The sequence below is a fragment of the Pangasianodon hypophthalmus genome, chromosome 6 (genome assembly GCF_027358585.1).
Source record: "Pangasianodon hypophthalmus isolate fPanHyp1 chromosome 6, fPanHyp1.pri, whole genome shotgun sequence".
Classification (NCBI taxonomy): Eukaryota; Metazoa; Chordata; class Actinopteri; order Siluriformes; family Pangasiidae; genus Pangasianodon; species Pangasianodon hypophthalmus.
Window position 1 is genome coordinate 15,506,873 of NC_069715.1, and position 13,908 is coordinate 15,520,780.

At 40.3% G+C, this 13,908-nt stretch overlaps 1 protein-coding gene across 3 annotated transcripts in view; it reads left to right on the forward strand.

Moving 5' to 3' along the window:
- Positions 1 to 13,908, forward strand: part of bcar1 (BCAR1 scaffold protein, Cas family member) — a 72,766-nt gene that overhangs the window by 30,926 nt on the left and 27,932 nt on the right. Inside the window, exon 1 of one of the 3 annotated variants that reach the window (XM_026927323.3) lies at positions 9,568 to 10,308. The exons of the other annotated variants lie outside the window; for them this stretch is intronic. Within the exon in view, the coding sequence (XP_026783124.3) occupies positions 10,297 to 10,308 (12 nt within the window). The 5' untranslated portion in view covers positions 9,568 to 10,296. Of the gene's footprint in view, positions 1 to 9,567; positions 10,309 to 13,908 lie in introns of those variants that run through there. 3 annotated transcript variants of the gene reach the window in all.

Consider the following 13,908-nt stretch of genomic DNA (forward strand, 5'->3'; position numbering starts at 1 on the left):
CAGCAAAATTATGGATTTGTTATGGCAACGTGCAGTACCTCACTGTCTAATGACAGTTTCTGTATTCATTATAGTTACCTGTGATACAGAGTATGAATGTGTGTGGTCTTATTTAGCCACACAGCTGTGTCACTATTCATCTCTCCGCTTCATGCACATATCAGTTTGAATCTTATCTCTGGGTCACTGGAATTAATCATTTTTAATGACCCTATTCTATTCCATCTGCCACACTGTGGTGCAAAGATCAACATGTCCATATATTTCATGGCTCCAGACTGAAATTATGTCTCAAATATTCAATGTTTCAATAGCAATTTTTTTTAAATACCTCATTTGTTTTTATCACCGACATGATATGTGTTTGCATAATACATTGGAGTCAGGACATTTTATGGATTCAGATAATTTGTTCGAATGCCTCATTATAACATTTTATAAAGCCTTTCCTCTGCTAATATGACCAATTCCAGTGAAGCATATACCTATGCATTGGGTATGCAATATTCAGTTGTATTTATGGTTATTTGAAAATATTATTCTGGAGGAGGCTGTGTGAGTAGGTAGGATTTTAGAGTAGCATTTGTGCTACACAAATAAAGATTGTTCAACCTTTATATAAAAAATCACACTTAACTAGAGTGAGTGAGCCCTTGAATTTCATGTCCTTTACTACCCAACCTTCCCAGGTCTTTACTGCAGTGCCTCCACAATCTCCAAAATACAACCTCATTATCAACCATGTGAACCATATCTGAACCATTCCAGTCTCATCCAAAGCCATTATATGCAGAAGTGGTCAGCAACTATCTACATGCACATCTGACTTCCTGCAGCGTTCAATTTCAGCTCCAGCGTTGGGGGTATGACACACTAAGGCCGGGTTTATGAAACTGCTGTGTATGCGTATTTGTGAGTACGTGAAGGTGTAGTGTGTGGGTGCTTCATACTTGTACATAACATGAACTTGGAATCAAAGATGAAACAAAGACATGAGGTGTTGATATCGTGTATTGAAAGAGAATATAAATAGCCTCTACTAGATACCCTTTTGTAAGTGCATAGTTTGTTTTTTTTACTTTTATCTAATGTTCAGCTTAACTATCACAACAGTTTTGCTGACCAACTAACAAACTACATTTAGTTGTGAGAATGTATTTTGTGGCCATGGAGACCAGAGGAACTGCAGTCTGACACGTCTCTCTTTCCCCTATCTCACGGCACATCAGCACTTTCTGGATGCTTTGTGCTCATTATAGCACATTCAGATTAAAGAATAATATCATCAACTCTGTAATTGTTTATAAAGCCCATGAAAGAAGGGTCACAATGTCTCATCATGACATTTCCAAGTATGCAACCGGACACACCTCCCTGACTGAAGTAATCAACATTCAGCAGAAGGCAGGATGATTCACAGAACCTTAGACGCTGTGACGCATGACATGCTGTTAGAATTTTGGAGAACATCATTGTTCGTCATTGTGACTCTGTGCACCACACTTATATACCCATAAAGCCCCATGATTGAACACAGGAGTATAAAGCAGCCTTAAGCCGAGTGCCCCTTGTAGTATTTGCGCTGTGTCTCACACTGTTGGCACTAGTTGGTGCTAGTCCAAGCGAAAGACATTCTCACAAGAACACACTCACACAGAATATCTCATTTTTAGCTACATTTTTACATTACAATGGCTGAACAAATTCACAGTGGCATGAAAATGGCTATGTCCCAGACCACATACAGTTGGGGTTGGGGAAATGGGATGACTGTGTAAACTAGCCATAGTTGTGTGAAACTATGACTAAGTCAAAATATTTTTTTTTATATACATCAATAATAGTATTGTTATGGGTTGCCGATCTCTTTTGGCAGCCTATTTAGTTGCATGTAATTTGGAATGTAGGTGGTTTTTCCATAATATTGTGTCTCCGCCTCCTGGTATTGTACGTTATAACCTTCCATGCAGACACGGAACCGAACCAGAAGTGGTTTATTCGAGATTAAGATGTAAGGTGACAGGAGACACTATTTCTTCTACATCAGCTTGGGGTGTCATGACCTTTAGACATGTGATCCATCTTCTGAAGTTTGTATGAAGTTGATAATCTGTGTAGGAAGATCTCAGATGTGTTCATCTCATGATTTCTGTTTACACTGTGCTCATACCTGATATCCTGTATACTTCCAGTGCATTTGTACTTGTTTGCCTTTTCACTGTTTTATTGTAATAATCCAAATCCCGCTATCTGTTGCCTAGAAAGGAGTAACCTTTTGAATCCAGCTCCTCTTAAGGTTTCTTTTTTATTCTGCTTCAAGGAGTTTCCTTACCACTGTCACCTCTGGTCTTTAGGGGTCTAGATCTAGACACAGATTTAAGTAAAAAAAATAAAAATAAAACTGATTAATTGAATCTCATTGCAAAGGGGAGTTTGACCAGGCCAGTGCAAAAAGTACTGATTGTATCAGCTTTGGAATAGAGAAGTAAGCATGTGGAGGGAATGTGACTTCATTGTTGACCTTTGACTCCTGACCTCTACTCATAAAATATTTTTATTTTGACTTCTTGACATAGTTTCACACAGCTATGGATAGTTTACACAGTCAACCCATTTCCCCCCACCCCAGTTGTATACTATAGAAAATGTACATGTAAATTAGAGAAGCGACGTGAAATATACTGTATGTAATATCTTTTTTAGCATGTTCTTAGCATTTAGCATTCTTAGCGTGTGTTGTGCTGTACAGAATGGATAGAGAGGATAAAACAGAGTTTGTAGTCACACTTTAGTTACTACAGGATGGCATTTATTAACAGCTGACTGATAATATCACCACTGAGAGGTGTTTAGTTCTTACCCTATACACAGCATATGTTCAGGACACGAGAGCTAAGGTTACACTCAAGGGCAGAGAACAAATTAAGTTAGACACACAGACCAAGGCAATCTCAAGGGCAGATAACAATTAAACACTTTATACAATAAAAACTAGCTGCTGTATACACACGCAATTGCTCTGACATTGTAGATTGAAAATATTTAAGAAGTTATTTTCCTTATAGATATTTAATTATAGTTAGTGCCTGACTGCTTCCAATTAAACCAGGATTTTTCCACCTATTTGAAATGGATTGCAGCCCTGTTGTAAAAGTAGGAAATGGCTTCAGATCTTAATTAACCTGTCCAATTGTAAAATGGCTATGCAAGGGTGCACAATAGCACAGTTACAGCTGAAGTCTGATGACTGCTTCTACACAATGGCCAGACAGGCCGTTACCCTTCAGTGATGTTATTAGCTGTTGTAGAGGTGACCCTGGTTCATGTAGACACTTAGCACTGTTTCATTCAGAAATGGAATGGTTTGGGGTCATAGGAAAAGAAAGGTCCCCTTCCTGAAAGCCATGGCCGGAATGTGGGGGTTTATGCTGGAGTTAGAATGCCGCATTCCAGCATTCCTGCGAGAGGGGGAGGGGAAAATGTCGGAAGGCAGATTTTGTAGGATAGCTGCTGTTGTTTTAATTGCATGGGGATTGACGTCAAATCATGTGTACGTCTGTCTGATAGTGGTTGAGTTACTGAGGGCAGCCATGCAATTTGTCACTGTTGCTGTTTATGCTAACCTTGGGGTGTGTTGCTGATCTCACAAGATCTCCCTGGATTAGTCCTGTCTGAGAGAGAGAGAAAGAGAGAGAGGGAGAGAGACTTAAGATCTGGAGGGCCAGATCTTCCACAAATAAATGACTAACAAATGATTCATTAATAACTTGCCTAATTACACAATTATGTGTGTACAGTTTTGTTCTTAATAAAGGTACCAAACTATTTGCTGGGGTGGTACCACAAAGGGTACTTCTTTTGTCTGTGGTGTACGTTAAATTAATTAAGCTTGGAGTAATGCTTTAAAGGTATATATTAAGGGGGAGCTTAGTGATTAGCACGTTTGCCTCGCACCTCCAGGTTTGGGGGCTTGATTGCCGCCTCCGCCCTGTGTGTTTGCATGTTTGCATGTTCTCCCCGTGCTTCAGGGGTTTCCTCTGGGTACTGGGTACAGTCCAAAGACATGCTTTGTAGACTGATTGGCATCTCTAAATTGTCCATAGTGTGTGAGTGTGTGTGAGATTGTGCCCTGCAATGGATTGGCACCCTGTCCACTGTGTCCCCTGCCTTGTGCTCTTAGTCCCCTGGGATTGGCTCCAGGCTCACTGCGACCCTGTGTAGGATAAGCGGTACAGAAAATGGATGGATGGATGGATGGATGGATATATATTAAGGTAAAAGATACGCACTAAAGGTACAAAAGATCCTTGATGACTAACACCTCAGCTACAAGGAAAAGTACAGTTAGTCGTTACATTACTCATTTATTTACAATTTTTATATTTTTACAGCATGTTTTATTATGTTCATTATTATAATTTCATTATTATTTGTGCATTTATTTATTTTATTTATTCACCTAATGATATTATTTTTTAAAAATAATATATATATTTTTTAATGTATTTTTTAAATAATTTTTTTGGCAATTTTTTCCCTCTTATTGATTCATTTAGGCATTTAGAAGTGCAGTGTGGAATGGCCATTCACTCTCTGCCTCAGTTTTAGCATGCATTGTTTGATGCCAGTGCTTCTTTGTTTACAATATGTTAAGATACGACTGCTTTCTCTACGTTTGTAGTCTACCGATACACATAACATCAAAAATTAGCCAGTGATGCATCGATGATACATCAGTGTGTTTCTATAGCAACTGCGTTGCAGTGACTCATGAGCCTACATCTCATGTGAAACCTGATGCTAAATCATCATCATCCTCATCATCTCTGGGGTATATAAGTAATGCCTATCTAGTCATTAGTGTACACTCACATTCTAATCAACTGGTTTTGGAGCATGACAGTTGATGTCCTGATATCGATCAACATAAGGAATAGGGCGACCCAGTGACATTTTTGATTGAGAGACCTTTATTATCATAAGCACATAAATAATTACTAAATAAACAACCAAACAGACAAACAGACAGACAGGCAGACAGACAGGCAGGCAGACAGGCAGGCAGATAGACAGGCAGGCAGTTAGACATATAGACTAATCGTTACGGACATAAATAGATAGAGAATAAATAGAGATATAAAGGTATACATTATAGCACATTATTTGTGAGTGGAAATAAATAAATAGGCTTTTAGGAAAATCCAGAAATACTGATTTCGTCAGATTTTCTTATTGATTTATTTCTGTGTACATACATTTATTTTCACATTAATTTCCATTCATTGATTTGTTGATTTAGTCATTGAATCGTTAATATCTTATTTGCTTGTTTTCATTCTGGCAGAACTGCTTCTCCATAATAATGCAAATTGGGATAAAATGAAATCAACACAATCTAGAGCAGCCTCTCCTACTTGCAGCTTTCCGGGGTGGGATGGAGGCCTTAGAGGTGTTCCACATTTCACGTCTGTCACTCATTATGAGAAGTACTACACACACACACAGATGGTAATATCCCCAGAGCACCCTGAGTTTACTATGCAAACCCAATCAGCTTCCCAGTTCTTCTTAGCTGCAGATAATACCATTTACTTCCTGCCACATTAAAGCTAATCTTTTTATTGAAGAGAAGCAGGAGAAAATTACTGCGCTCCCTAGTGTGTGTGTGTGTGTGTGTGTGTGTGTGTGTGTGTGTGTGTGTGTGTGTGAGAGAGCGAGAGGGGGAGCCATCCCCATAGCCCTACTTTTGATTAAAGTGGAAAAAAAGACTGATCCACTTTTGCCATTTTTAATCATATCAGAGTATTAGTATGTTCTGCAGATAAGAGGACGATTTAAAAAAAAAAATCTGCAAATAAACAAAACTATCTATGGAAATTCGCAATATGTGTCAGAGGTGGTGTAAAGGGGATCTGTAAGTTTTTCTGGGCAGGTCTGGGCTTTTGTTTTTTCCTGTTTTTGAACAGGCAGAGATGTCTATCTGCAGGAGGGAAGAGTCCCCAGAAGGGGTTTGGGCGATGTGCCAGTGTGGAAAAGTCAGCCTGTCACTGTCTTTGATGCAAGACCCTTCAGGACAAATGGCTGTCCTACAACTGTTGCTGGAATGTGTGCTGGATATGTGTGTGTGCGTGTGTGTATACGTGTGTCCATTTGTGCTTTTGCATTTGTGCGAATGCAAATTGCTACTTTGATTTGTGAGTGTGCATTAATTTGCGTGCTTGTGCAAGCACTGCAGAGGATTCACTTCCTTTGTCATAAGCAGATGAAACAGCTCTAGATACGGACTTCGGAATGAGACTGACAGTCTCACCAAAGAAAGAGCCCCTTTCTTGTTGTGTCCTTCAAAGCTGCATGAATATTGCTGTTGGCCAGGGGGTGGATGTCAGAAAACAAGGATGTGCATTGTTTCGCTTTGTCACTGAAGTCAAATCCGCACAGAATGGAAGGATTCTCTCCTTCAGGAGTCTGCTGCTGTTGTGCTCTCTGCTTCTGACAATAATTTCACATTACCACCATCATTTATGATACAACATCAAAGAAAGGGATTACTACTGCAGATGTGAGTCAGATGATATTGCATGTAATACATGGAGCTAGTATGTGAGCCTGTCAGCACAAATTTGCAAACAAGATAATCGACTAATTTATCAACAATAGCCTACATTCACTAGCATTTTCTTATTAATATTGTGAACTGCAAAGAGTAGCAACTTGTACTAACCTGCCAAGTCAAACATTACCACCTTGGCTCTATTAGTGGTTATGAGGTAGATAGTGTTTATTTACCCGGACGTCATTTTCAATTGCACACTGACTCTTTGTTCTGAACAAACACATAGTCTGTACACGTCAACCTCCACCAACCCTGCTGACCTCTCTGAGCTGTGTGTTGCAGACTGTGCTGGAATTCAGCGTCCCCGTGCGGAAATATCCAGAAGGAGGTGGATTGAGGGTATGTGAGAGAAAATAGCAGTGTAACCTGGATTCGGAGGCAGATGGGATTTCCATATTCTCCCAGCCTGACCCACATTATTACCGTGAACGGTTCTGAAGAGGCTGGGTCAGCTCTGGTTGTTGTTTGCAGGCGTGTGTTCTGGACACAAGTGTTGTGGAAGCTGTGCCAGGCTGGATAGGGGCTGGAAGGGGTCCGGGATAAAGGGGGTGTTGAGAGTGAGTGTGTGTCTATGGAGCGGAGTAGTGTGTAGGTGTGAGGAATGCTCTGGCGGCCCGACCTAACTGACACCGGGCCATGCAAACACAATGAGCCCACTGTCCCACATGCACACACACACACACACACAAGAACTCTCAGAACCACAGACGACGAAGAAGACTCCTAGTCCAGTGCAGCAGAGTCATACATATATACTGCACAACGAGCGGTGGTAATATTTAGCTTGTTTACATCTTTTTCATGGTTGATGTCAGGTATTTCAGAGAGGTTAATCTGGGCCTGTCAGTGGCTGGCTAGTTAAGAGGTGTGGTGGACAGGTCTCAGTGGAGTGGGTCTCATTAGCTGATGAAGGAAGGCTGGAAAAGGGGGTGCTAATTGAAACAGTGCTTGACATGATAGTGGAATCTCTGTGGTGACACAATCCACGCACACACACAGACACACACACTTAAGTGACAGACAGCTCTGGTCACAGCTTAGCTCTCTATGAGATTTAGAGAGAGCAAGGGACTATCACTAACATCCCAGGAGAAAATGTGTGTATGCAGTAGTCCGTCTTACTAACTGTGCCACAGAAAGAGATGAAGTGCAGCTCAGTTGCCAGGGAATGGCTAAAGAGACAGCGGCTATGTAAAGATAAGGGCTCTGGATTCAGGAGCATGTTAAATGAGGAAGGGGGCCTTTTATGTTTGATCAGCCATGTTCTTTAATTCAATACATTTTAATTCTGCTTGATTCACTTCTCTTTAACAGTTCCCAATCTTGGTCTATGACCACCGTCTCATAGCAATTTAAAGATTTCGGTGCTGGTTTCAGATCAAGTCCCTTGCTGGCGTAGCTCTGTGCCTCCTCAGTGGTCTCACTTTCTCACTACTGATGTCAGGGCTGGCTCCTGGAGGGATGACATGGCAGTGACAACAGCATTATCTATCTGTCTATCTATCTATCTATCTATCTATCTATCTATCTGTCTACCTATCTATATACATATACTGTGAAAAAGTCTTAGGCATCCTAGTTTTTTGGCTTTTTTATATGACATTTTAAATTTCCAAACATTGCCAAAAAATTTTGTTACAGTAAAAATGTTTGTATGTCCGTAAAGAACGAAAAAGAGAGAACAAGCAAGTGTAACAGTCAAAGTCTCCAGAAGAACTGTGGCAGCTTCTCCAAGATGCTGGTAAAACTTACCAGCTAATTTCCTTATAAAACTGCACAACTATATCTACTATTTAAGAAAAAAAAAAAAGCAAAGGGTCATCACATCAAATATGGACTTGTTTAGTTTATTACTGTTAACTGCATGGTGTAGTATTTTTCGACCACAACATGCAGTAAACATGCAGGTTTTTCCACTAAGTAAAAAGATTTAATTTCATTATTTTTGAAGCTGTCTTTACTTTACAGCATTTCTTTGCATGTGCCTAAGACTTCTGCACAGTACTATGATATACATCTGATGATGGAAGCACCACAGGTCTCCCCTGGTAATCATTGTGCTTTTCCTGTCAGTGATATTGATTGTGAGAGAGGTGGACCCAGCTTGACCTCTTGACCTAGACCCTCCCTTGTATGAGAGTTGGATAGTGATGTCATGCATGGATTATCGCCTTTAGAAGACAACTTGAGAGTTGACCACAGAACATTGCCTAAACATCTACAAATGAATTCCACATAACAACATTGAGGCTGTTTGGATGTTTGCCTGCATTCCATGCTAACAGCCAAACTACAAACATTGAGCTTAGAAATAGCAAGAAAACAGAGGAGCATAGTTGATAACTGAAGAGTAGCCAGGATACGGTGTCTTCAGGCAGCAATCAGCAAGCAACAAGGGATTTGCAACTAATTACTAAACTAGATCATGTTCAGTTGTCCAACTGATCTATGGAAATATGGATATTATGTATAAACATTAGTGTGATTCCTAAAGGGTCCTAATATAGGTGTAAATACTGTCAGTAAACAAAAATTGTGTTACTTCCCACAGCCCCCTCAAAAACATTTAGTGCAAAAGTTTGTATCTCCCATGATTTCATAGTGAAAACAGTACCTAATGATTACAATTTATCTACAGAAAAACTAGTTCTAAGATGTTAAAAATGATATATGGTTTTTACCAGGACCCTTTCCCAAAGTAATAAGATGCCACATTTTTACTATTAATATCTTAACATATATTAATGCAACCATTTACCCTCACTGTAATGCAAGAAGATCTGTCAAACTTTACACAAATGTTTTGTTTGTATAAATGTAATATATTTGGCTTTTGTCCTAAGGGAAATGGATTGCAAACCTCTGCACTTAACACTTTGTACATAGTATGAACTGGATATGGTCTCAAGCTAGAGCTACTACTAGAGATATTTAATGCTTAAAATGACTTTATGTTAGAATTTTAGTGCATATTTCATGTTAATAGTTCATATTAATTTATTAATATATTCACTATGATCTCTTTGTTAGTTGTTTGGGGCTAGCTGCAGTAGAACGGAGGAGTTTTACGACACCAACTTGCAGTGGAAAAAAGGAATGGCCAGAGAGTCTGGACAGCGGAGAAAAGACAGGAATTTTGTGAGGTTAAAGGAAAAGACACAGACAAAGTAGTAGTAGGGGGAGGTGTGTGTGTGTGTGTATGAGGGGGAAGAAAAACTAATGTCTGTTTCCCCTCACGGGTCTACATGGAGGTTCCTTACACATTCCTTACAGGCTGGGAGGGCGTGACAAATTAACATAAAAAGAGCCTCATCGGCCAATAGGATCCTGGAAAGGAAATGTCAGGATTGAGGCAGAACTGGGATGGTGTCAGGTTACATTCTGCCCTCCCTCCTCAAGCCTGAGAGCAAGGGAGGGAGTGAAGGAAGGAGGGAAAAAGAGAGCAAAGGACAGACAGAAAGAGGGGGAAAGAGAGAACTATATGGGACAGTCTCATTCTTGGCCTCTGAGATCACGGAATAGGACGATGTGCTACAGTCTGCCCTGACTTTTTTTTTTTAACTCAACATACAACAAAAGGAAAGTTTGGATTGGAGGTTCAAAGGACTTTTTTTCCGTGGGCTAAATCTCAGGACTGTTAGACGGTGCCTGAAGTCCCAGCGACTCACACAGCGGGACTGAAAATGAATTATCTGGTGAGTGAATGAATGTGTCTGTTACATGTGTGTACGTACGGCGCTCAGTGCTGTGTGACTGGTCTAAGTTGGCTGTACGAAATAGTCCAGCTGTGGAAGAGAACAGGGAATTAGCAGACCAAAACGAGTGAAAAGACTCAGAGAAAGGAACTCCAAATTCTTTCATTTTACCTCCCTTTGTCACAACTCGGTAGGGGTCTGATTGTGTGTTTTGTGTGTGTGTATTCTGTGTCTGTTTGAGGATTTGGGAACGACCATATATGTCCTGACCCATCCTGATTTAAGTCACTTATATATAAAACCCAAAAAAGCTGTTATTAAAGAATAACCTCAGGGAAGTGAATAAACATGCAGAAGTACCTCTGTTCAGTCCTTTCACAGCCAAGAAAGCTTTTCCTCAGGAGGAGTAATTTAAAGTTCTTATGAGAAAGCGTTTGAAGCAGAGTGTACATATAGGAAAGAACCGGAGCCATGGAGGCACGGCGCTGCCACTGGTGTGCTCACACTGCTGACTCAGGAGAAAGTTGAAAGATTAAGGTTTTATTATGGACGTCAAGCACATAGAGAGAAAAAGAAAAAGAGAGGGAGGGAGAAATGGATTGCATAGACCAGGCCTGAGTCTTGGCAAGCAGTGTCCGTTCCTTGCTATTGTTTGAAACTGCTGGCACGCACTCAGCTTGTAAGGGCAGGAATGACACAGGGCTTTGGTATTTGGAAAGCAGTCCTAGATCCATTGAAGGAGGACTTTGCTCCCTACGTGCCTGGGCCGACCCCCTGCATGGCATATGGATATTTCTCATTTGTCAGGAAGATTTTTACTTGTGCACGTTCACAGCGAAGTGGAGCACTTTTTAAGAGTGGCATAATGTTTTCTTTGGCCATGTAGAATCAAAGTTGTTCTTGACAGTGGAGTCCTAAATTTAGCTATATCCAAATAAAGAGTTTCCGGTTTACAACTGTGTCGAGGCTTTTGTTCTTTTCATTAGTAACAGCAAGTCATGTCTATGCTTTTTAATTCTTAGTCACATCATGATAAAGAAGGAGTTTAGCATAGCTCTCACAACCCTATTAACTAGTTAAAATCCCCCTCAGCTGATGGAACTTGGCTCATCAGCCATCTTGGCTGAATCAGCATCTAAATAAAGAGTGCTGTACCGTGGTGGCCATGAGTGTAAGACTCAAGAGATGGAGAGAGAGAGAGAGAGAGAGAGAGAGAGAGGGGCACTTCTAACCTCCCACAGTGGAGTGATTTCTCCCAGTGACTCAGTCTTGACTCATGCCCAGACTGTGGGGCTCAAGAGGGTAGAATCCCCCACCTCCAGCTACTGCTGGGGGGTCTGACAGCCCAGGCCTGATCATTGTATGTCATTAGTAATCGGTGCTAGTAGAAAGTCTTCTTCATTGCTGAGCTGAAAACAGTTGATCAGTATTGGGCTGGTCTAAAATTCATAATAGCTGGCCTTTACTCATAGGCATGTGTGTTTGGTGACTCATAGAAAGAAGTGTTAGCCATTTCCCAGTGTGCTAGTTGTAATTTAACAAGATAGTTTTGCTTTGGGTTGTGACTAAGGCTTGTGCATTTACTTCATTTTCATGGGTAAGACTTCTCAATTTCATGTGTAAGGCTTCATCTATCTCTAAAGATAAGATATGTTGTTTTTGGGTTGGGATTTACTACCAGGAATAACTTAGTAAGAAGCCACAACACATTTACGTAGATGATAGGCCTATGAGGTTGTGTAGTTGTGACACTGAAGTTGTGTATTTGTAATGCTAAAGTTTATGCTCACAAAACATGGGACCTCTCAATCCCTTTATCCCTCTCTATCTATCTCACTCTCTGTTTTTCAACTTACATCCATGTATGTGACCAAACACATCTCAGTCTCAGTCAATCTCAGTCTCTGTTTGTCTGTTTCCTTTCTCCTTCCCTTTCTCTCAGAGAAAGAGACAGAGACATCTGATATAGCACTCCTGTTGCAAAGCTAATGGAATTCTGCATGTAAAAGATATGTGCCTAGGGCCTAGTCTTTTTATGTGAATAGGCACTAGCTCTAGGATATTCCCTTTTGTATGGGAATCTTCTATTACTTTAGCACTTGATTCGACTTGATTCTTAGAGAGAAACAAACAACACATACCTCATATTGCATAAGCTAATCGACTGTAATGAAGCAATCGAACCTAGTTGCAATGGAACGTAAACAGTCAACAAGAGCTCAGCTTAGGAAGGATCTAGCTACATGGTGTTAGTGGTGTAATATGAAAGCGGAATGAATTACAAAAGCTTAGACAATTGCCTTTTGTTATTTGATTCAGAAATGTTTTTCCTGACTTTGTATCTTCTGATCCATTGAAATGCTGGACTGAGGTCACAGTGACGTGCTGAACCAGAGAGGAACTGCTGTAATCTTAGGACAGACATTTTTTGGATTCATCATCAGGAACTGGCAGAATTCTGGGCATGTTTACGCCATGATGAATGTCTCTGACTCAGGGCTAAGGAAGCGAATGTGAACACAACAGTGTGCTTTGTCCTTGTTGTTTCTTATGTTTTTTTTTTCCATGTTCTAAACCTACACTAAAGGAGAAATCCACCCTGAATGACTTGCGTATTCATCAATACACCTTGGATGGGATGCATCACACAAAGTCATGTACATTTTGGGGCAATTTAACAGCCAGTCATTTGAACTTGACATATGATCTTGTGAGGACCTACCATTTACATAATTATTAATACAGCTAATTAATGTTATGCTACACCTAACCAGGTTTACTCGTGGGGACAAACTCAAAACTATCAGATGTTCCTGTCCTCATGCCCAATGTTAACACAACAATGTGCTTTGTCCTTGTTGTTTCTGTATGGGCTTTTTTCCATGTCCTAAATCTACACTAAAGGAGAAATCCACCCTGAATGAATGTCATGTAGATTTAGGGGCAATTTAACAGCTCATTTGAACTTGACATTTGATCTTTAGTGGCGTTTACTGAGTTGTTTAGTTTACTCCTTTCATTGACATATTGGTCTTTTCTCACTGTTAGTTAATAGTTTCCTACATTACCCACAGCTACCTGCTGTGCAATTTAGCAGTTGCTTCATCTCTACCTAAAGAGACTGATGCAGCAGCACTTTAGTCCTTTAGTCTGTCCAGCTGTCTTACCTCCTCATCTATATATCCTGCTCAAACAGGCAAAGTTCCACAGCTTCAATTTTTATGCTAATACCACCGTGAACGTCATCGTGCTTATCATCTCATAGTTTGCTCACTAGCCTGAGCCGAGTCTGTGGCGTAATTCAGTACAACTGCTTCGTATAATGATGATAAATGATGTTGATAAATGATGAAGCCTGACAGTAATCTCTAATGTTTGAGTTTGTTGAATTTTTTCACACTTTCAACATTGTAACTGTGCTAGCAATGACGTCAGTGCAGCAGACAATTGCTAACTTCTCATGGGAATGAAGAAAGTACAGTACCAACCAACAAATTAGCACCAAAGTCGCTAAATGCATCACACACATTCCGATATAAACATTTAATGTGTTTCAGGGTGGATGTTTTCTTTAATGATGTCTGTATTTTTCTACAATTT